This window comes from Chiloscyllium plagiosum, chromosome 19, assembly GCF_004010195.1.
Source record: "Chiloscyllium plagiosum isolate BGI_BamShark_2017 chromosome 19, ASM401019v2, whole genome shotgun sequence".
Classification (NCBI taxonomy): Eukaryota; Metazoa; Chordata; class Chondrichthyes; order Orectolobiformes; family Hemiscylliidae; genus Chiloscyllium; species Chiloscyllium plagiosum.
Genome location: NC_057728.1, coordinates 39,692,902 through 39,717,503, shown reverse-complemented (window position 1 = coordinate 39,717,503; position 24,602 = coordinate 39,692,902). Strand labels below are relative to the sequence as shown.

The following is a 24,602-nucleotide window of genomic DNA, read 5'->3' as shown; positions in this document are numbered from 1 at the left end:
CTACCCGCCCTTAATTTAAAGCTATGCCCCCTTGTAATACCCGACTCAATACGCGGGAGAAGGTTCATACTGTCGGCCCTATCTAACCCCCTAATCATCTTGTACACCTCATTCAAGTCACCCCTAAACCTTCTTTTCTCTAGTGAAAACAGCCCCAAGTGCCTCAGTCTTTCCTCATACGATTTTCCTTCCATACCAGGCAACATCCTGGTAAACCTCCTCTGCACCCGTTCCAGTGCCTCCACATCCTTCCTATAGTATGGCGACCAAAACTGCACACAATATTCCAGATGCGGCCGTACCAGGGTCTTATACAACTGCATCATGACCTCAGGACTCCGGAACTCAATTCCTCTACCAATAAAAGCCAGTACGCCATATGCTTTCCTCACCGCACTATTTACCTGGGTGGCAACTTTCAGGGGTCTGTGTACATGGACACCAAGATCCCTCTGCTCATCCACACTACCAAGTATCCGACCATTAGACAAGTACCCCATCTTGTTCATAGGATGAGGGCACTGTTGGTCCGGCCAGCATTTATTGCCCATCCCAAGGAACTCTTAAGAGTCAACCACATTTGCTGTGGGTCTGGAGTCACATATAGGCCAGACCAGGTAAGTATGGCAGATTCCTTCCCTAAAGGACGTGAGTGAACCAAATGGGTTTTTCCAACAATCAGCAACGGATTCATGACCACCATTAGACCATCATTTTCATTGAATTCAAATCCCACCATCTGCCATGGCAGGATTCAAACCCAGGCCCCCAGAAACATTCCCTGAGTCTCTGGTTCAATAGCCCAGCAATAACACCACTAAGCCATCGCCTCCCCCCAGTTTACTTTTGCTGATGCTCCTATCTTGCTGTGAGGGTAGACAAGAGTCTCGGTTTGACACTTTGTCTAAAAGGTGGTGCCTCAGACAGTGCAGTGCTCCCTCAGTGTTGCACTGGAGCCTTTGACACTTTGCATTCATATCTCAGTAACGCAGTCTGGCAAGTAAAGGTTAATTTCTAACTAGTCAGCATGGTTTTGTGAAGGGCAGGTCGTGCCTCACAAACCTTATTGAATTCTTTGAAATGGTGACGAAGGAGGTTGATGAGGGGATAGCGGTAGATGTGGTATATATGGATTTTAGTAAGGCGTTTGATAAGGTTCCCCATGGTAGGCTACTGCAGAAAATACGGGGATATGGCATTGAGGGTGAGTTGGAGGTTTGGATTAGGAATTGGCTGGATGGAAGAAGACAGAGGGTAGTAGTTGATGGCAAAGTTTCTTCATGGAGTGCCGTCACTAGCGGTGTTCCGCAAGGATCTGTTTTGGGACCATTGCTGTTTGTCATTTTTATAAATGACCTGGAAGAGGGGTTAGAAGGTTGGGTGAGCAAGTTTGCGGATGATACGAAAGTCGGAGGAGTTGTTGACGGTGAGGAAGGATGTGGCAGGTTACAGCAGGATATAGAGAAGCTGCAGAGCTGGGCAGAAAGGTGGCAAATGGAATTCAATGTAGCTAAGTGTGATGTGATTCACTTTGGGAAGAATAACAAAAAGATGGGGTACTGGGCTAATGGTCGGATACTTGGTAGTGTGGATGAGCAGAGGGATCTTGGTGTCCATGTACACAGATCTCTGAAAGTTGCCACCCAGGTAAATCGTGCGGTGAGGAAGGCATATGGCGTACTGGCTTTTATTGGTAGAGGAATTGAGTTCCGGAGTCCTGAGGTCATGATGCAGTTGTATAAGACTCTGGTGCGGCCGCATCTGGAATATTGTGTGCAGTTTTGGTCGCCGTGCTATAGGAAGGATGTGGAGGCACTGGAACGGGTGCAGAGGAGGTTTACCAGGATGTTGCCTGGTATGGAAGGAAGATCGTATGCGGAAAGACTGAGACACTTGGGGCTGTTTTCATTAGAGAAAAGAAGGTTTAGGGGTGACTTGATTGAGGTGTACAAGATGATTAGGGGGTTAGATAGGGTTGACAGTGTGAACCTTTTCCCGCGTATGGAGTCGGGTATTACAAGAGGGCATAGCTATAAATTAAGGTGGGGGGGGTAGATTAGGACTGAAGTTAGGGGTAGGTTCTTCACTCAGCGAGTCGTAAGTTCATGGAATGCCCTGCCAGCAGCAGTGGTGGACTCTCCCTCTTTATGGGCATTTAAGCGGGCATTGGATAGGTATATGGAGGATAGTGGGTTAGTATTGGTTAGGTGGGTTTGGATCGGCGCAACATCGAGGGCCAAAGGGCCTGTACTGCGCTGTATTCTTCTATGTAAAACCAGCTCTTGATCAAAAGCCTTTGCTTTCTGTCATTGAGCTTGTTTTGGACCCTTCTTGCCACTTACATTGAATAGCATGAACGTTTAAGTTATTGATCAGTCTCTCATGTGTACTTGTCAAAAGTCTTCCTAAAATCCATGTAAACTATATAAAATACACTCCTCTCAATTGACCCCCCTTGTACCCTTTCAAAATAAATTAAACAAAGTAAGTCAGTCCCAACTTTCCGTTTTACAAATCTGTGTTGCTTGTTCTCAATTATTCCAGGAATCTTTAAATGATGATTTTCTTAAGCCCCTCATCAATGGCTTCTCCACTCTCACCTTGAGCAACAGGTGTGAGGATGCTCATGAGCTTCATTATCATTAAGATCCGTTGCTTCTCCAATGTCCCTCCCTCAGAGTCATCTGTCTAGCCAAACATCCCTTTGATGTTCCCTCTGTGCAACTCCTGAACTCTCGCTATGCCTTCTGAGTTCATTTTATCAATGAGGCCCAACTGTTGTTCAGACAAGATTTCAGCCTTAGGTAGAATTGAGTCTTAGGTTGCAATTGGATTAAAATTAAATTTGAATGGCTAAATTTCTGTGTTCAGATTTACCCTTTTTAAAGGAAAAGAATTTTGTTTAATACATGGGACAACTGAAGGCTTTGACATGTGATAGTTATGTGGTGTAATAAGTTCTGGTTGTATTGTGTCCCAAGTAAGCACACACATGGAAAGAATATCAAAGTATTCAAGGAGGGTAGAGTAGAAATGATGCCTGTCTTAAACGAATATAGCAGTGCAGCAAAATAATCTTAACTTATAATAGATTGTAAAAATAGAATGAAAATACTTTACACATTCTGCATTACCTTTGTAAAACTTTTTGTATAATATGCAAATGTTGTGTATTTAACCACTGAACCCCACCTACAACCAGAACAGTCTGATCGTTGTTTTCTAAAGGATGCGACCTGAAAACAAGCAGAGACAAGATTCTTAAATTAACTGGATTGTAGAATGTATATTTTCCCACAATTGGCTTTGTATTAATTATACGATGTATTTACAATTCAATACAAGTTTTAAGCATTAGGCAAAAGAAATCTTCTTGGAATTTTATGAATTATCTTTGGAAGTGGATCAGTAATGGCTAAGTGCAAATTTATTTAAAAATCACACAACACCAGGTTATAGTCCAACAGGTTTAATTGGAAACACACTAGCTTTCGGAGCGATGCTCCTTCATCAGGTGATTGTGTGAGTCATCAGGAGTGTCGCTCCGAAAGCTAGTGTGCTTCCAATTAAACCTGTTGGACTATAACCTGGTGTTGTGTGATTTTTAACTTTGTACACCCCAATCCAACACTGGCATCTCCAAATCATGCAAATTTATTGAATGCTTTAAGAGAGGGCTGTATAAACTAGCAGGATCCCAGTTTTGATGCTTGGTCTAAATGATCTCACCCAATATACTGATGTGGGTTTTCATATTCTTGACGAGGGTTCTCAAATTTGACCAGCATTGAGTATTTGGTTGTCAGATAAGGTAAGATTAGCAAGAACTTGCTGCTCTCCATAGTAGCATGGCGTGATTTCATCCTCAAGTTTCACCATGAATTGGGTAATATATGGCATGACTGCTGATAAGTGTGGAACAGTTCAGGAGTATAGGCCACTCTTCAAGGATGAAAATAATATAAATTAATCTCAATGGTTGCTGGTCAACAACTGCAAAATTTCATTTCTTTTAAATTAGTAACAAAGCTGTTCCTGATGAAGGGCTTTTGTCCGAAACGTCGATTTTCCTGCCCCTTGGATGTTGCCTGACCTGCTGTGCTTCCAGCACCATTCTAACCTAGACTCTGATTTTCAGCATATGCAGTCCTCACTTTTTCCGACCAGATATTAAAGTAAATTTTATTGATTTACCATTATATCAATGCATAAATCAAGTAGTTTCTCCTTCAGCAGTCAAGAAAAGTGCCATATAAATGTAACTTTCCTTTTATCTTGTGTCTGTTCTGTACATAATCAAAAGTGCAAACTGTACTTGAAATACCTGAAATTTGGATAGATGATAAGGAATAAAATGAGTTCTAAAAAAGAATCATACTGTACTGAAAAAAAACCTCTTTGTCTTTGCACAGATTCTACCAGACTCTCTGAGGTTCTCTGATCTTTTCTGTCTCCAAACATATTTCACTATTTTATTGCTAAATAAAGCTTTGTCAAAGATTTTCATCTTCCACTCCTCAGGACAAGTTGCAAGAAACACCAATACAAAAGGGAAACAATGCCATGAATCACAGAATCTCTACAATACACATAGAGGTCTTTCAGCCCATTCAGATCCCCTCTCCCCAACCCTTTGAAGACCATCCCAACCCCCCTCCTTTTCCCATAACCCTGCATTTACCATGACTAATCCTAACGTGTACAGAGGAACCTCGATTATCCAAAGGAAATGGGCGGGGTGTATTTTGTTTGGTTAATTGAATGCTGGGTAATCGAGCTTCCTCTGTATATCTCTATACACTATAGGGCAATTTAGCAAGTCCAATCCATCTTTGGATTTTGGAATATTGTATCTTTGGATTCTGGAAGGAAACTAGAGACCTGGAGGAAACCCACACAGCCATGGGGACACCATGAAAACTTCACATAGACAGTCACCCACTGCAGAAATTGAACCCAGTTATATGGCACTGTGATGCAGCGGTGCTAACCACTATGCCCTATGCCACCCTTAGAGTAAGAGTGCTGATTGGTTGACAAGTTGACCCTGATTGGTACAGAATGGAGAATGCAGCAGTTAGTCATTAAAAAAAGTCATTTTTTTCCAGTTAAAATCTCTACTAGTCAGAGTACACTTGCCATCCTATCAGCACTAGTATAAATGGTGTTTTCCCTTTTAAATTGGTATTTTTCACAATGTGTCCTGATGAATGTAAGACAAAAATCTTTGACAAAATTGGTCCTTTCCCCGAAATACTCATGTGCTTGAGTATACCAAAGTTTGTTGTTATGGATACAGTATTACTGAAGTGCTGTTACAACTTTCTTTTTAATCTGTATTTTTAAAATGTAAATGTTATTGAAATTGATTTTACTTCAAACAATGTTTCTAGACATTGAGTGAAGACCTGAAATTGCTCTTGGTGGTTCAGTGAGTTTATTCACAATGAGTTAATCCACACTTAAACCAGATAGCCTGATTTAATTGTTTATGAGGTAGTCAGTGTCAAGCCTTGATTGTGAATAACAGCTATTTGGGAAAGGTAATGCAGGATGCCCATGAAGCCAAGTCCTAATAGAATCATAGCACTCATGAGATGAGACGAACAGAGAAAGTTAATGAAAGAAAAGATATTAGGTCAAGTTTGTCGTACCTTTGAATAAGTTGTTCCAAAGTATTTTCAAATGTAGGTCTTTGACTTAAATTCAGCCAAAACTGGGGATAATAAGCATAACTAGTGAATAGTTTTCCTCCATTTAAATTGGGAAAGAATTTAGTGTCATGAGCTTTGTCCCATTCCTGAAGAGTTTCATTCACTTCTTCCATAAGATAATACATCATTCCCCTGTTGGTTGAATCGCCAATGAAAAGAACCTTATGGACAAAAAAGAAATATGCATCAAATATGATGTTATCAAAACAAAGAATGATAGAATTATTACAGTACAGAAAGAGGCCATTCAGTCCATCATGTCTGACTAACTCACTGGACATTATAATTTAGTGTCAATCTCCTGCCGTTTCCCCATTACCTGGTACATTGATTCTATTTTAAAAATCAAGCAATGGGCTAATGGTCGGATGCTTGGTAGTGTGGATGAGCAGAGGGATCTTGGTGTCCATGTACACAGATCTTTGAAAGTTGCCACCCAGATAAATAGTGCGGTGAAGAAGGCATATGGCGTACTGGCTTTTATTGGTAGAGGAATTGAGTTCCGGAGTACTGAGGTCATGTTGCAGTTGTATAAGACTCTGGTGCGGCCACATCTGGAGTATTGTGTGCAGTTTTGGTCGCCATACTATGGGAAGGATGTGGAGGCACTGGAACGGGTGCAGAGGAGGTTTACCAGGATGTTGCCTGGTATGGTAGGAAGATCTTATGAGAAAAGGCTGAGGCACTTGGGGTTGTTTTCATTGGAGAAAAGAAGGTTTAGGGGTGACTTGATAGAGGTGTACAAGATGATTAGGGGTTTAGTTAGGGTTGACAGTGAGAATCTTTTTCCACGTATGGAGTCAGCTATTACAAGGGGGCATAGCTTTAAATTAAGGGGGGGTAGGTATAGGACAGATGTTAGGAGTAGGTTCTTTATTCAGCGAGTCGTGAGTTCATGGAATGCCCTGCCAGTAGCAGTGGTGGACTCTCCCTCATTATGGGCATTTAAGCGGGCATTGGATTGGCATATGGAGGATAGTGGGCTAGTGTAGGTTAGGTGGGCTTGGATCGGCGCAACATTGAGGGCCGAAGGGCCTGTACTGCGCTGTGTTCTTCTATGTTCTATGTTCTATGTTCTATGAATGTCTCAATTGAAACTTGTTAAAAAAAGTGTGTCTCTGGAAAAGCACAGGCGGTCAGGCAGCATCCGAATAGCAGGAGAGTTGACATTTCGAGCATAAGCTCTTCACATATTCCTGATGAAGAGCTTATGCTCGAAACGTCGACTACCCTGCTCCTCAGATGCTACCTGACCGGCTGTGCTTTTCCAGCGTCACACCTTTTGACTCTGATCTCCAGCATCTGCAGTTCTCACTTTCTCCTCAATTGAAACTCCCTCCAAGTAGCACATTCCAGACCCTAACTTGTGTTGGGGGTCATTTAGCTCAGGGGAGAAAGTGAGGTCTGCAGATGCTGGAGATCAAAGTTGAAACTTTATTGCTGGAACAGCACAGCAGGTCAGGCAGCATCCAGGGAACAGGAGATTCGACGTTTCGGGCACAGGCCCTTCTTCAGGCTCAGGCTGGTTTGTGATGCCAACAGCACAGGTTCAATTTCTGCAGTAGCTGAGGTTACCATGAGGATCCTGCCTGCTCAATCTCGCCCTTCACTTGAGGCACAGTGATCCTCAGGTTAAATTCACCACCAGTCTCCTCCCTCTCTCTCATGTCAGAGTAGTCCTAGGGTCCTCTGAGTTTACTTGCTGTGTGAAAGAAATTTTCCTTACCTCACACTTGCTTATTTTGCAAAACACTTTAAAACTTTGCTGTCCGGTTCTTGACCTATTTACGAATGGGAACAATTTCTCCTGATCCACTGTGTCCAGGCCCCTCATGATTGAAAACGTCTATTAATCTCCTGTTAACCTTCTCCTTTCTGAGGAAAACAGTCTAAATTTCTCCAAGCTCTCTTCATAAATGAAGTGTCTTATCCCTAGAACCATTCTTGAAAACCTCTTCTGCACTCCAAAGCTTTCACATTCTTCCCAAAGCATGACACCCAAAATGTACATAATATTCCAGTTGAAGTATGACTAGTATATTCATGATACTGTCCCTGATCTTGCACTGCATGGCTCATTTTATGAGACCTAGAATACTATATAGTTTAATAACAGCTATCTCCACCTGTCTTGTCATCATTAATAACCAATGTGTATGTATATATCTCTCTCTATATATATATATATATATATAAACAGGTTTCTCTGCTCCTGCATAACCTATAGAGTAGCATCCTTTGTTTTGTATTGTCTCTCCATTTGCATCAAAGTGTATCACCTCATATTTCTCCACAATAAACTTAACCTGCTACCTATCCTTCCACTCCTTCAATGTGTCAATGTCCTTTAGAAATTCTTCAAAATTTAAAATTTTTTCAGGTTTTGTGTCATCTGCAAACTTTGAAATTGTCCCTGGTCATTTATACATGTCAATGAAAGCAAGAGCCCCAGTAGTGACTATTACGGACTAGGCCAGACCCCTCAAAATATTTCAAGAAAGTAGCCCAAACCTTAACTTTGCTAGTTATTTTAAGCAGGTGTAATGCGGATCTTCCAGGAGTGATGCAGCTTGCCCAACCACTTAGTTTTAAACAAAACTGAATTTATTTGCAAGACTACTGAATGAAATACAAACAAGAGAGAACAGAATCTAGAATTACCTAACCTATCTGAAAACCCAACAGATTATCCCAAATTAACAGTGCTGTTCCAGATACTTGTAACAATCTCCATAAAGACCCCTTGGCAAAAAAGAAAAAATCAAACACAGAGTCTTAGAAGAGAGATGGCTGAGAGACCCAGTAGGAACACTTTCTTCCATGTAGCTGTTTCTTTGTCCAGCAGCCTCAAAAAAACTGACTAGCAGCTCTGAATCCAAACCAAACCAGAGAAAAGCCAAACGGGGAGAACTTGCCACTCCCCTTTCATTGTCCAAGTGTTTTTTTTCTAAAACTTAAAAGACTTTTGCCTGATGCAGTATCTGGTGGCTATAATCAAATTGGCCATAAAAGCCTTCAAACCTAGACATCCCTTAACCTGCTCTGAAACAAAAAAAAACAAGGACAATATGACATTGTTCAAGGACCAGCATCATCACACCTCCCCCTTAAAAAAATGAACCATCAATTTTGAAAGATGGCTTCATTTTAAAACCTCTTAAACTTACACTTTTAATACACTACAATACCCATATACATTACAGACTATAATCATGCAACATGCACTACTACATTCTGTTTCAGTCTGTTTTACTCTTGCCACCAAATGCCTCTGTTTCTCATTCAAGTCTTGACAATGCATCGCAAATCACATTTTCTCGTTTGCCACATGCACAATTTTCAAATTGAACGGTTGTAATAACAAGCTCCATCTAAACAGTCTGGCATTTTTGTCCTTAAATTTCTCCACAAACTTCAATGGGTTATGATCAGTGTATATGATTGTCTCAGATACATTACTGGGAACATAAACATTGAAATATTGTAACGCCAACACCAGGCTCAAAGTCTCCTTCTCAACTGTTGAATATTTTTGCTGATCAATGTTCAATTTCCTGGAGAAATACCCGATTGGTCTTTCCAGTTTCTTGTTGTCTTTTGTAAGAACACAACACCGAAACCCACATCACTCACATCATAGCTGCTTTGAGACATGGCTAATACTGGGGCAGTGGTTAACACAGATTTCAGGCCATCATATGCCCTCTGACAGTCTGTTGTCCACTGAAATGTCTTGCCTTTCTTTAAAGTTAAAAATCACACAACACCAGGTTATAGTCCAACAAGTTTAATTGGAAGCACAATTGGAAGACAATTACCTGATGAAGGAGCGGTGCTCCGAAAGCTAGTGTGCTTCCATTTAAACCTGTTGGACTATAATCTGATGATGTGTGATTTTTAACTTTGTACACCCCAGTCCAACACCGGCATCCCCAAATCATGCCTTTCTTTAGCAACCCAATGAGTGGAGCAGCCACACTGCTAAAATTTGATACAGATTTTCGATAAAATCCACTCAATCCCATGAATTGTAGTACTGCTCTTTTTGTCGATGGTATGGGAAACCCCACAATTACCTATATTTTTCTATTCCGTGGCACCTTTTGTCCATGCCCAATAACATTGCCCAGGAAGATGACTTGAGCTTTGGCAAATTCATTTCTAGCCAGGTTTAACACAAAGCCTGCCTCCCGAAGTCGATCAAACAATTCTGATAAATGTTGCCCATGTTCCTTCCATGTATAACTAAAAATCACCAAGTCATCAATATATACAACACAATTGGGTAATCCAGAAATGACCTCATTGGTTAGTCTCTGAAATGTGGCTGGCACATTTTTCATAGCAAATGGAATGACTTTAAACTGATGCAGTCCATTCAGTGTTACGAAAGCCGAAATTGTCTTCATTCTTTTGGACAAAGATACCTACCAGTATCATCTGAGCCAGTCCAACTTAAAAATATAATTTGCTTGTCCCACCTTTTCAATACAGTCTTCCAAATCATATATGCATCAGTCTTTGTAACAGCATTGATTTTTTGATAGTCCACATATAACCACTGGGTATCATCTTGTTTTGGCACCAATTCAATGGGTGAACTCCAGTCACTGTACCTCGCTTCAATTATGTCATCTTGGAACATGCGTTCAATCTCCTTTTGAATCTGTGCAAACTTTAGAGGGTGTTGCTTAATTGAAATAGCATCTCCTATATCTACATCATGCATCATTAGGTTAGTACTTCCCAGCTTATTTCTACATTTCTCCAATGCGATAGTAAGAACTCTTTCAAGTTATTTAGATTTTCCTCTGGAAGGTAACTCAATAATTTATCCCAATTTTTGACAACTTCCTCATTGTCCAATTTAATTTGAGAAATGTCCAATTTAGAATTCTCTGAACTTGGTTCTTCCATCTGTGTTGTAATCAATAACATAGTCTCCTTTGGCTTTCCTTCCCTGTCAAAATACCTTTTGAGCACATTCACATGACACACCCTGAGAGATTTCTTTCTGTCTGGAGTCCTTATCAAATAGTTCACCTCACTCAATTTTCCTTCAACTTGATAAGGTCCTCTATACCTTGCTTTTAAAGGTTCACCTGTCACTGGAAGTAACACTAACACCTTATCTCCAATAGCAAAATTGCGAGATAAGGTCTGCTTCCTGTTTCATTACATGCGGTGATACTTTTAAATGCTGTCTAGCCAACTTCCTTGCTCTATTTAATCATTCCCAAAACTTTGACACATAGTCCAAATATGTGGTCTCTGAATTGTGACTTACCAATCTCTCCTTAATCAATTTTAGTGGTCCTCTCACCTCAGGCCGAAAAACTAATTTAAATGGATTGAATTTGGTTGATTAATTTGCTGCATCTCTGATCGCAAAATGTACAAGTGGAATTCCTTATCCAATCATCTGGATAGTCTTGACTATAAGCATTCAACATGGTCTTTAATGTCTGATGTCACCTCTCTAGTGCTCCCTGCAAATCTGAATGGTATGCAGTAGATTTGAATTGTTTTATTCTTAAGCTGTCCATAACCTCTTTGAACAATTTTGATGTGGTTTGACCCTTGATTTGATTATATCTCAGTGGGTATTCTGTATCTAGTGAAAACATCTGAGTAACTCCTCTACAAGCCATGTAGCTGTGATGTAGCATAATGGAATGGCCTCTAGAAAACTAGTGGCCACATCTATTATTATTAACAAATACTGATTCCCACTTTTGTTTTAGGTAGGTGTCCTATGCAATCAATCAACAACCTTGTGAAAGATTCGTCAAATGCAATAATAGGCAGTAAAGGTGCGGGTTTTATTACTGTCTGTGGTTTTCCACATGCCTGGCAAAATTCAACTACACCTTGTGTAGTCCAGGCCAGTAAAAATATTTTTGTATTTTACCTTCCATTTTTCTTACCCTTAAATGACTCCCTAATGGTAGTTCATGAGCCACTCACACTTCCATGCTATAACCCACTGGCAATACAACTTGATGAATTCTGCCCATTTCTCATCTGCCTGAATATATGATGGTCTCCAATTCCTCATTAAGACATTATTTTTAAGATAGTCGCATTCAGGGATACAGTTGGATTCTTTTTCTATGTATGCTTTCTGATACAATCACTTTAAATTTTCATCTTCCTTCTGTAACCTAGTTAATTTATCTGAATTAAAGATGTCTGTTTTGTCACCTATCTGTTCCTGCTTTGTCTCAAAGACCATTTGATCAAACAGGGTCTTTGCTAATTCCACTTCAACTTTGTTATATATACTCTTTGATCTCTCCTGTTTCAACTGTGTGACCTCATTACCACACAGTCAGGAAAAATCCCACAATATGTGTCCTGCAATAGTTCAGCAGCCCGAGTTTGCAATGGCTTTTCAACCACAGTAGGCAGCACTCCTTCCTGTGAACCTGCTGTATCGTTAGCAAGGACAAATTGTATTCCTGGAGCTGAGAGTTTGTCCAGTACTCCTACCACAAATTCTCCACTCTTCACTGGACACTCTAAGCTCACTCTACAAAATTGAGCACTTTTTGTCTCACCATGAATTCCTGTTACTAGTACCTTTTCTGGCAATAGTCCTTCAGAGGTACTTATCTCCTCATCTTTCAATATCAAAGATTGAGACGATCCTGTATCTCTTAATATTGTATCTCTTTACCTGCTGCTCCTGGCCTATGCGAGTAAATTTTACCTTTGCAGGTATATGGTTTAAGAAAATCTCGCCCTTTCTCCTTAACCAGCTTCTGAACAGCTCATACGTTCTGGTGCAGCATCCTAGCCTTCATTGTGCTTTCCGTTACCATGTCAACAAAATTCACTGGTTTATCCTGTTTTCCTACATCTGACTTTCCAGTGCTTCTCCTAACCCCTCAACACTGTGATTTCATGTGGCCTACTTTATTGCAGTGAAAATACCAGAGCTTTTTAACTTCTCTTTCCCTTTTCTTTTTACGCTGTGGTAAGTTATCCTTATGATCTTCATTGAGATCTACCTTTCCCTTTCCACGCGAGGATTTCTCTTTTCCCTAATTCCTATCCCCCATGGATTGAGATTGATTTTGGAAGCCAAACTTTGATTTATGGACCAGCTCATAATCATCAGCCACTTCAGCTGCTAACCTTGCTGTTTTAACTCTCTGTGCTTCCACCTGAGTTCTCACTACTTCAGCAAGTGAATTTTTGAACTCCTCCAAAATAATTGTCTGTCTAAAAGCGTCATTGGTTTGTTCTATTTTTCATACCCTTATCCACCTATCAAAATTACTTTGTTTGATCCTTTCAAAGTCAATTTAGATTTGGCCAGGGCCTCCCTTAGATTCCTGAAACGTTGCCTGTTGGCTCCTGGCACAAGCTCATATACCCTTAAGATGACTTTCTTCACCTCCTCATATCTTCCAGATAGCTCCTCTGATAGTGATGCAAATACCTCAATAGCCCTACCTACAAGTTTTGTTTGGATCAACAAAACTCACATGGTTACTGCATTTGTTTAGCCACCTTTTCAAATGAGATGGAAAAAGCTTCCACATCCTTCTCATCAAATTTAGGCAATGCTTGAATATATTTAAATAGATCCTCACCAGGCTTTTGGCTACCATGAGTTTGCTCATCCTCATTCTCTTCCTCATTAAGCTAACCTTCAGCCTTCATCTCCATCCTTTTAAGCTGACTGTCCTGTCTAAGTGCCAATTTCTGAAGTTGAAACTTACTCGCTTTCTTCCTTTCCTCGCTCTCCTTTTCTCTCTTTTTCTTTTTGTTTTGCTAATGCAATTCATTTTTTTTCTCTTTCCTCTGCTTTAAATCGTAAGTCAAACCGTTTAATTTCTTTTGTCCTTTCCTTGTCTTTTGCCTCTAATTCAAGCTTTCTGTTGAACTCATTTTCTGTTGAACATTAGGCACCTCTAAAGATTCTGATGGCATTTCCAGCAAATTTATATGCTGAGCTATTGCTGTAATTATCTCTCCTTGCCTTACAGAAGGAGGCAGCTCCAACTCCAACTTGTCTGCTAATTCCAGCAGCTTGTCCTTAATCACCTTTTGCAAAACCCCCAAAGTCACTTTTTCCACCTCCAGAAAACTCTTAGTGACTGAAAGAGCCATTGCTATTAAACCAACCGAACTCAACACCTGGAACAAAAGACACTAGCATCTATCACTCACTGCCTTCAAGTCCAGCAACCCAAATCCCAAATTGGAACTATAGAACAAATCTGTTGTGTCACTAATCTGTTATGGATCAGGCCAGATCCCCCAAATCATTTCAAAAAAGTAGCCCAAACCCTAACTTTGCTAGTTGTTTTAAGTAGGTGTACAGTGGATCTTCAAGGAGTGATGCTGCTTGCCCATTGACTTAGTTTTAAACAAAATTGAATTTATTTGCAAGATTATTGAATGAAACACAAACAAAAGAGAACAGAATGTAAAATAATTTCACCTATCCGAAAACCGAACAGATTATCCCAACTTAATGATGCTGTTCCAAATATTGCAACAATTCCCATAAACACCCGTTAGAAAAAATGGAAAAATCAAACACAAGGTCTTATAAGAGAGATGTCAGAAAGATGGGTGAGAGATTCAGCATGGAATACCTTCCTCCATGTAACTGTTTCTTTGACCAGCAGCCTCAAGAAACTGACTAACAGCTCTGAACCCAAACCAAACCAAACCAGAGAATGGCCACTCCCCTTTCACTGTACAAGGGTTTTTTTTCTAAAACTTAAAAATCTTTTGTCTGAGGCAGAGTCTGGTGGCTATAAACAAATTGGCCCTTAAACCCTTCAAACCTAGACAACTCGTAACCTGTGACTTTGCAATCACTCTGAAACAAATAACCAAGGACAACATAACCTTGTTAAAGGAGCAGCATCATCATATGACCCCCGGGATATCCATGACGAACCATTATTCAATGAAAAAAAATCCCAATTGACCATCACTATTTCCCTATTTCCCTGCCAATTATATATCCATGTTGCTACCATCCCTTTATTCCATGGCTCTTTCTCAAAAAACTCCAGCAAGTTAATTAGACATAGAGTCATAGAGATGTACAGCATGGAAACAGACCCTTCGGTCCAACCTATCCATGCCGACCAGATGTCTCAATCCAATCTAGACCCACCTGCCTGCGTCCGGCCCATATCCCTCCAAACCCTTCCTATTCATATACCCACCCAAATGCCTCTTAAATGTTGCAATTCTGCCAGCCTCCACCACATCCTCTGGCAGCTCATTCCATACATGTACCACACTCTGCACGAAAACGTTGCCCCGTAGATCTCTTTTATATCTTTTCCCTCTCAGCCTAAACCTATGCCCTCTAGTTCTGGACTCTCTGACCACAGGGAAAAGACTTTGCCTATTTACCCTATCCATGCCCCTCATAATTTTGTAAACCTCTAAAAGGTCACCCCTCAGCCTCCTACGCTCCAGGGAAAACAGCTCCAGCCTGTTCAGCCTCTCCCGATAGCTCAAATCCTCCAACCCTGGCAACATCCTTGTCAATCTTTTCTGAACTCTTTCAAGTTTCACAACATCTTTCCGATAGGAAGGAGACCAGAATTGCAAGCAATATTCCAACAGTGGCCTAACCAATGGCCTGTACAGCTGCAACATGACCTCCCAACTCCTGTACTCAATACACTGACCAATAAAGGAAAGCATACCAAACGCCTTCTTCACTAGCATATCTACCTGTGACTCCACTTTCAAGGAGCATGAACCTGCACTCCAAGGTCTCTTTGTTCAGCAACACTCCCTGGGACCTTACCATTAAGTATAAGTCCTGCTAAGATTTGCTTTCCCAAAATGCAGCACCTTGCATTTATCTGAATTAAACTCCATCTGCCACTTCTCAGTGGCCCATTTGGTCAAGAGCCTGTCGTAATCTGTGGTAACCATCTTCGCTGTCCACTATACCTCCAATTTTGGTGTCACCTGCAAACTTACTAACTGTACCTCTTATGCTCACATCCAAATCATTTATGTAAATGACAAAAAGTAGAGGACCCAGCACCGATCCTTGTGGCACTCCACTGGTCACAGACCTCCAGTCTGAAAAACAACCCTCCACCACCACCCTCTGTCTTCTACCTTTGAGCCTATTCTGTATCCAAATGGCTAGTTCTCCCTGTATTCCATGAGATCTAACCTTGCTAATCAGTCTCCCATGGGGAACCTTGCCGAATGCCTTACTGAAGTCCATATAGATCACATCTCCCGCTCTGTCCTCATCAATCCTCCTTGTTACTTCCTCAAAAAACTCAATCAAGTTTATGAGACATGATTTTTCATTGACAAATCCTTGCTGGCTTTTCCAAGACATTCCACATTTATCAAGTGACTATTAATGGGAAAGTGAGAGATCCTGTATACCTACTAGTAGACCATGGGTTCACTTTCATTACAGAGAAACAACTGGTGGTGAGTTTAATCTAAAGGTCACCATACGTCAGGTAAGGAGAGAGGTTGAGAAAGTGGGACATTCATGGTAATGTCAGTCAGTGTGCTAATTGAATCCATGCTTTTGGTGACACCTTGCATTACAAATCAGCTGACCAGTTAGCTGAGCTGTTGGGAGCAATCTGGTTTGGTTTGTAGTTTTGAAGACACATCTCTGTTGTATATCGAGACATTTACCCATCATTTGGACAACTAACATTGCATATGCATTATGACTAAAAGGAAACTAATACATTAAATGAAACTACATGGGTGGCACGGTGGCTCAGTGGTTAGCACTGCTGCCTCACAGTACCAGGTTCCCAGGTTCGGTTCAAACCTCGGGCGACTGTGTGGCGTTTGCACGTTCTCCTAGTGTGGGTTTCTCCGGTTTCCTCCCACAGTCCAAAGTTGTGCAGGTCAAGTGAATTGGCCATACTAAATTGCCTATAGTGTTGGGTGCATTAGTCAGATGGAATTAGGTCTGGATGGGTTACTCTTCGGAGGGTCGGTGTGGACTTGTTGGGCCGAAGGGCCTGTTTCCACACTGTAGAGGATCTAATCTACTGCCTTTTACATCTTCTTCATTTGCATTTAAATTTCAAGTAAATTTACAAAATAACATCCTTACTGAGTAAAAGTATTAACTGTGATCAAAGTTAACTATTGCAAAAGTTATTTCCTTTCTTATGTGAGCTATTTTCTACATTCATTCAGCTACGAGAATGTAACAAACAACACCCTAAAATATAACAATAACTTTATTACTAATGCAAAAGGACAAATCTTTGAGTTTGTTTTCTTCTTTCTTGATGAATAAGTCAATCTCCATTCAGTATAGCATCCACCACTTTGATGTGCAGCTTTTCTACAACAGTAGAATTTATTCAGCAGTTTGTTCAAATATACCATGTTATTTCATTAGGGTACAGCTTTCCACTAAACTTTAATTCATCGTGTGCAAAAAGCAAAAATTTTTGTCACGTGCATTATTCTACATTGTACATTCTACATGATTGTATGATGTTGCTAATAGCAATAAAAGCCATATGGAACAAGTCCTTACCTTCCTTCCATTCATACACTGCTGAAGTTGACTTTTCGTTGGTGTTAGGTGTTGACATTTTTCTGGCTGCCATCGTGCCTTTTGCCAATCACAAGTCCGATTGTCTGAGCAGCTTAGACAAGGAACAACCCACTGCCCTGAAACAGCAATATGTAAGAACCCTATTATCATTATTATTTGGTATCTTTGATCTATTGGTAAGATTGGAATAATTGATGTGCTATTATACTCTGATTATGGGTAAAAACACACACAAGGATGCCTGCATTCCATGTTGTTGGACATTGAAGTACAAATTTCACAACATCAAATCACTGAAATGAACAATGTTAGGGTTACACCTGATGCCATTTTGCTTTTGGTAATATTGAGATGTCTTTGGCAGCAACCTGAAACAGCAGTAATTCTCTGCTATATGATCCTGAACAGTCAAAGGCCCATTTTACAGACTTTTTCCAAAGGTTGACAGAACTGTTGAGTATGTTCTATTCAGTTTTTTGGGTTTTTCTACTGATCCACTAAACTAGCCTTGGGACTTCTTCCTTCAAAGCACTTTTTCATAGCAATTTTGAAACTGCAGGCTTCAGGTTCATGCAGAATAATAGATACGTAGAAGAAATTACAACACACTCACTGGTTTACTTCATATTTTGTGCTTTGAGCATGGTCATCTCTGTCTTGAGAGTTTGAAAATAGCAAAGAACATTTTAAAAAATGATGTTCCACACAGGGCTTCAATTTTAACAACGGTTGTTTATTTTGTTGTCTGACAGATAGGGTAATCAGGCCACTTGCCAACAGAATGAATCAGTCCCAAACCATCTTGTTGGGGAGGCCTCATTTATCTATGGTTGGTCGGCACTAACTGGGACTTTGCCAAGAAATGTCCAGCTACCGTCTTGTCATCAAGGCTTTCATGTAACACCTCCTCATCGATAATCTTCCTGATGCTCAATCTTACATGCAGTGACACAGAAGTAAATTGCTTTCTCCAGGGGAATTAGGGATGAGAAATAAATGCTGCCCTCATCACCAATGCCCACATGACATGAATGTATGAATAAAGCTAATAGTGAACTGAAATGTTTAATCATTGTGTCAGGGTCTCTGCCATATTTACCATAGGTCATACCCTTGAAAGTTCCTTCAATCACATAGAACTAATCAGAGAATCAATGGCAAGTATCCCAATAGCACAGCTGTGTTCAGATCTGGATAGTGTCAGTAACATTTGTTTGGCTAGCCATAATTCTCATTGTTATTATCAGACATGCTGTGAACTATTCAGGTTTGGCTGTAAAAGCAAAGCATTAAAGATTACGATGGGTTTTTGCAAAAGCCAACATGTGAACAAGACAGAACAGTAAGATCTTTAAAGAAAGTAACTTTCATTCTTTTATCTATGAAATGAGAACTGATTTTGATGCTCTAAGTTACATTAGCTGAATTTTGCTGATCATTGCTCCATCTTTTCTATGCTACTGAGCAAGTAAGATTTTATACTCTTCAACCAGTCGCATGAATCTAGCTAAGAAAGAGGTTTGCCTGGAGTTTCCACTGAGGTCTTGCTGCAAATACCTTTTTCACCTCAGTGATTTGAAGGATTAAGTATAAACTGCAGTCTGAGAGTTTAAAACCAATAGTTTGTATTGTCAAGGTATCTTATTCTTTACCTGTATTTTAAATTAGTTCTGTTAAAATTCATTCATTCACATTTCTTTAATAGGATGTGAAGGCAAAAACTATTGGCAACGTTTTTGTCCATGCCTGCTGAGAATAAAGGCATTGAAGGTGCATTTTAAATGAAATATAATCTGAATTTTTTACCTGCCAGGGATTTCCTGCCAGCTACAATTTCTATGAAAAGTCTCAATCACATTGCAATGATTACCTACCTTTGGCATCGCCTGTCTTGCAGTTCTGAAGCTTTGTTTGTGAAACTGCTATGAAGTAAGTGCTTGACACTGGCTGAATGCCACAAGGTTCTTCAGGCCGAATGATCAACTCACAGTCCTGCATGAAAAAGAAGAACAAAATGACTAAACTTCTAGTTCACGTGTTTTTAAACGAATAATAAAGTAGTAGGGTAACTTAAGCAATAATATGGGCTGAGATTAAACCTTTGACATAGATTACGTATGTCATGCCATCATAGATTCCATGTCAATACCGAATCTTCAAATGGAAAAGTTTCATATGTAAATAGTTCTTAAAGTAATGATATTTATCCACCATTAATAAACCTTGGCAAGGTTTCCTCACAGAAGATACTCACCCTCTCTCTTTAAATCTATCAGTGCAGGAACCATCATGTATGACAGATATTTCAATAACCCCTTTAATCAATTTTCAATATTTACATATTCAGTCACTTTGACCCATCATTGCAACACAAGGTCATATCATGAATTTAGTGGTGTACTCCTGCCTGTTAATATTAAAAAATGGAAAATTATGAAACATACCCTATTTGGCTCATATTCTCCTCTGCTGCATCACAGGAGCATATTTTCATAAAATTGCCACTATATTAACTTATCAGGGTCGGAATGGCTTACTCATTATGGAAAAATTATTTTGCACCCTGATATGTCCTAATATGTGACTGTAGGTCAAAATTTGTTTTTTGTACAATGACTTACAATTATTTATATTGTTTAATATGCTCAGGAAATAATAGTTTATAAATGTGCTCTAAAAAGGCAATTTGTTATTGCAGTTGTGGAATCAGATAGCATAGGAACTGAAAAAGCAAAAGGCAACTGAAAATATGTTCCAAAAGAACTAATTTCCGGAGTTATGAGGAAAAAATTGGAGTGTGAGACAGAATTGGACAGCATTTTTAAAGAGCCAGCCAAAACTCAGTGGACCAAATGGCTTCCTTCTGTGCTGTAAGATTCTGTGATTGTACTAACTAGGCAAATTCATGCAGGCATATGGTGACATTGATAGGCCACTGAGCAAAATTTTCATAATAGCATTATATAATTTCTTTTCAATTAAATAATTTGACTAAACCAATGAACTGAAGATAATGAGTATTTCTTTTTTTTTTGTAAAGATTGACTTCTAAAAGAGCTTTAGCGGATAATGGATACTGAATTGACATTGGCTAGGTAAGAGAAGATGGTAATTGGTTTGGAAGCAAAAGTATGATCAAATATGAGTCTTAAACAGACTGAAGAAGCTGAGGAATAAGATGAAAAATTGAGTTGTCATGTGTGGGCTGAAGCGGAAATATGTGTTTCAAAGGCCGAAACGTACCGAAACAGATTTTCTGCAGTCCTTAACCTGTCTGAAAGTTTATGGGTAGTGGAGGTGGCTATCGGAGTGGGATGGGGGTACAGGGGGGCAACAAAGACCCTGCTTGTCCCTGGGTGAATTAATGGCAACCACCACCCCTCCCCTCTTGGAGGTATTTTACTCATTGAGGTTGGGTGGGGATCCAAACCATGCAGTCTGATGACTTTAAATGCGCAGTTTGGTGGTGGAATCAGGGTGAGGTTGGGAGCCTCCTTTGTAGACCAACTGGCTCATTCATTACAATTTCTCTCCTTCAAGATTATCCCTCCCTTTTAACTCTCTACTATGGCTTCTTGAACCCAGATCCCGACACATGTTGCAAGACCTCAGACTTGCCTGGGCTCCTCAGCATGCTGGAGCTGCCTGCAGGCTTAGCTGTGGGCATTACTCCTGATGGCACTATTAGAGCTACAGAGGTGATAGCCATCCAATTGGCTTGGATCTCTCTAAAATGAGAAGGGGTGGAAGTCTTGCTTTAAAAAAAATTAATGAACACTCCCCCTTGTATTAAATGTCTGCTTGGAGACTCTACTGGATTTTAGCTGGGGAGGGGGATGGGGATTGACGGCTACAGCACCTTGTAAAATCCAGCCCTTAGTGGCTGAAGAAGTGAACACATTGTAAAATGCAGAACCCACTGTAGGTTATTGCTGGTGGAATATATGAAGAAGATCGTTGATCTCTGATCACTGAGTGGTACAATGGAGATGTCAATGTGAATCTTAAGTTTAGAAAGTGAGAAGCACCCCTACTAAGATCTAGATAACCTGGGGTGAAGGAGGATGGGAGTTGCAAATGTAATCACCCTGCATTTTAATTAGTGGATCTGTTAAACAGCTTTTCATTACCACAGGGGAAGAGGTAGAGAAAAGGATCTGGGATGGGGAGAAAAGAAGTGATGGGCTGAATATTCAGAAGGCATGCACAGCACAGTGATTATTTATATTTTCTGCATATCTTTCTGCATATCTCCCAACACTCTCCAGCACCACAATCCAATCCTCTTTTGAGGTGAGCAAAGAATAGAAAGTACAGTGAGATAAAGTAGAAGGAGCCATTTTGCCACAGACAAGGGGGAATTAAAATTGTCTTTTGTTCTCCAGGAAGTTCTTGCCATAGTATTGGGATTTGGCCTTTGAAACAGCAGGATTCAAGTTTGAAATGCTAAAACCATATTTGATAATGGACAGACTGTGCTCACCACGTTCTTTCATGTTTATAGCTTGCAGACTTCAAGACTGAAAGGTTCTTGTTTTACAGGAGGAGGGATAATGGTGAGAAAATGTGATATCATGAGCACAAATGGAGAGGCATGGCATCTGTGGTAGAAATTGATATAGATGTAAATATTATTGGAGGGTATTGAGAAGGTTGATATAATCATTGAATAATTTGTGTGAAAGAGGTCCTTCGGCCCATCAAGACCATGTCAATTTCTACAATAACAATTTTGCTAGCCCCACATGATAAAAACCAGAGATAGAAGTATTGGTTAAACAAATGTAATCACCCTGCATTTTAATTAGTGGATCTGTTAAACAGCTTTTATAGTCATAGAGTTGTAGATCGCTGTCTATATTGTTGTATGCATGTGTAAGGGTCTCAAATGTTGAGAAATGCTTAAGCATTGGCCAATATGACGATGCTTACAGACTCAGGTTGGAGAACAACTTTGAACATTGAAAGAGTATGTCCTAATACTGAGGTCTCTCTCATAGTCTTACCAACAATGTCTATCAAGTCTACCTGATGTATCTTTCATCAAGATGAACTGCGATGAGAATCCCTCATAAAATACACATAAATCTGTGTTTGCATGTATATCAAGAAAATAAACTAACCTTAGAAGGCCCCAGTGTACCCTTACTACATACACTTCCTTCGCTTATACATGCAGATCCCTCCTCTTATCTTTCACTATTTATATGGTCATGACGAATTTTGAATTGTTTTTGTTTGATCCCATTACCTTTTCATACACCCCTTTTGCCTACTGTATTTACTTTTCGCATTTCCCTTCTAACTGGAGTTGAGTACTACTTTTCCAGAGGCAAAACACAATAGTTGGGAGGTTTGCTGGAGGGATGGTAGACATGGGAGAACAAAGCTGAGGAAGTGATCATAGAATGCCTCAGAAAACATGAGACTGCCTGTGATAACCAGGCCAGTGGATAGTCACAGTTGGAGCAAGTGAAGAGCGTTAAGAAGTCAGAATCAATAACATGCGATGGAGGTTGAAGTTACAAAGGATAAGAAGTTGCTCATTGCGGAGACCTGGAGGTGTAGCTCCTGACTTGCAGGAGAAGTGGAAGGAGGAGTTGATTGAATGTGACATAGGAGCCAAAGAAATAGGAGAAACACCACAAACTTTTTGATGGGAGAGCAGTAACTTCATAAAACAAGTTATGAGAGTGACAAGGACTTGCTGATTGGACAGGAATGACAGGTGAGTACTATTTTTTTAAAAAATGCATATGAAGTCAGTCACCTCCTGCAAGTTAAAAATATCTTAACATTTTAAGAAGGACTCTTTATTTTCTTATTTTTATCTCCTTTGAACTAAAATTTAGTGTTTGCTAATTCATTTAAATGATAGGAAAGTAAATACTTCATAAAACTCAGGAAACTCAAATTAAAATATGTGGAAAAATGTGAGGTAATTAGAAGTAAGTTCTTTCACAAGAATAACAAATTATGCAAATGTGTTTTTACATATAATTTATAGAACATAAAAATGTCATTCAGCCCAGTTGGTCCATGCTGGTGTTTAAGTTCTGTTTGAAGTACTGTTATATTGGACATCCTCTCTTTGATTCTAAATTATAATTTGACCAGACTTTTTGAATTTTGTACTAATCATGATGTTTGCCAGTATAAATATTAATAGAAATGCAGCACTTTTTTGGATTTTAATTGGTCAGGCATGAAATACAATGTGGCACATGTAGCTGGACAAGTTTCAGTAGCAGTTTTGAATTTGTTCTTGGCACAAGGCCTCTTCTGTTTAGCAGTATGTGGATAGGTCAGACAAGATGAATCATACTGTGAATCAATTGTGTCAGACTGCAAACGTTCATTTAGTGTCTGGAGGACTGAGTTTACTACTTTTATTTGGAGGAATTACTCAAACTAACATAGACATCAGAAAGTTCCTGCCTTGCAGCCTAACAATTTGCACAGAACTTCACAAGGTGGCATGACATTTCTGAACATTCTGTGATTGCTGTCAGCAAACTGCAACAAGATAACTTAACAGGGATTTGCTTGTTCATACTTGTGCACTGCATGGTATACGTGTCAAACACAAAATCAGCTTTGATTGTATGTAAGAATGCTCAAGAAATAGAAACATAAGCTGAAGTACATCAGCCATAATTTTGTTGAATTTTGGACCACTTGACAGGCCGAATAACTTATTCCCTCTTTTATATTCTTATGATGAAAACATTAATTGCAAGGCAGTTTTACTTTCAGAATACAATGCATTCCTAACAACTCAGTTATCCGTTACAATAACAACATTTTAGTCATGATTTTGTGGAACAAAGTCTTCATTATTACTCATTTCAATTTAAAAAATAAGTAGATGACTCAATTTTATCTTTCTTCACTAAAATCACTAAACTAAGAAAATTTGTTACTGTGAAGGTAAAATGCTATCTGATTTGTGGTCTTATTAGAAGCAAATAATTAAAATAATATATTCTGAGAAAAAAATAAAAGCTGTGAAGTCTTCCTTTTGGTTTAATACATTCTGTTTGCACAGCATGCTAATCTTTCCTGATCAAAGAGATTTCTAATACAAAATGAAAAGTGTAAGAGAGGTACAGCCACTGCTGGAGGTCAGGATATACACATTAACTATCCCACTAAGACATACATTATGGATTTTGTTAACAGCTTGTGGATTTATCATGTCATCAACAGGTACTGAAGTGCCATGACATCTCTATTGCCTTGCACAAAGATGAAACAGCATGCTAGCCTGGGTATTTATGCAAACTACCATTCATACTAAAGATGAGATGTGAACAAGCAAGCTAATGTGACCATTT

The 24,602-nt window shown here is 39.6% G+C and overlaps 1 protein-coding gene across 1 annotated transcript in view; it reads right to left on the bottom strand.

Moving 5' to 3' along the window:
* Positions 1-24,602, bottom strand: part of cped1 (cadherin-like and PC-esterase domain containing 1) — a 207,645-nt gene that overhangs the window by 19,404 nt on the left and 163,639 nt on the right. The window contains exons 16-19 of the mRNA XM_043709611.1: positions 19,140-19,257; positions 17,245-17,381; positions 5,655-5,875; positions 3,135-3,236 (exon numbers count right to left, since the gene is read on the bottom strand). Of these exons, the coding sequence (XP_043565546.1) occupies positions 3,135-3,236; positions 5,655-5,875; positions 17,245-17,381; positions 19,140-19,257 (578 nt within the window). The remainder of the gene's footprint in view (positions 1-3,134; positions 3,237-5,654; positions 5,876-17,244; positions 17,382-19,139; positions 19,258-24,602) is intronic.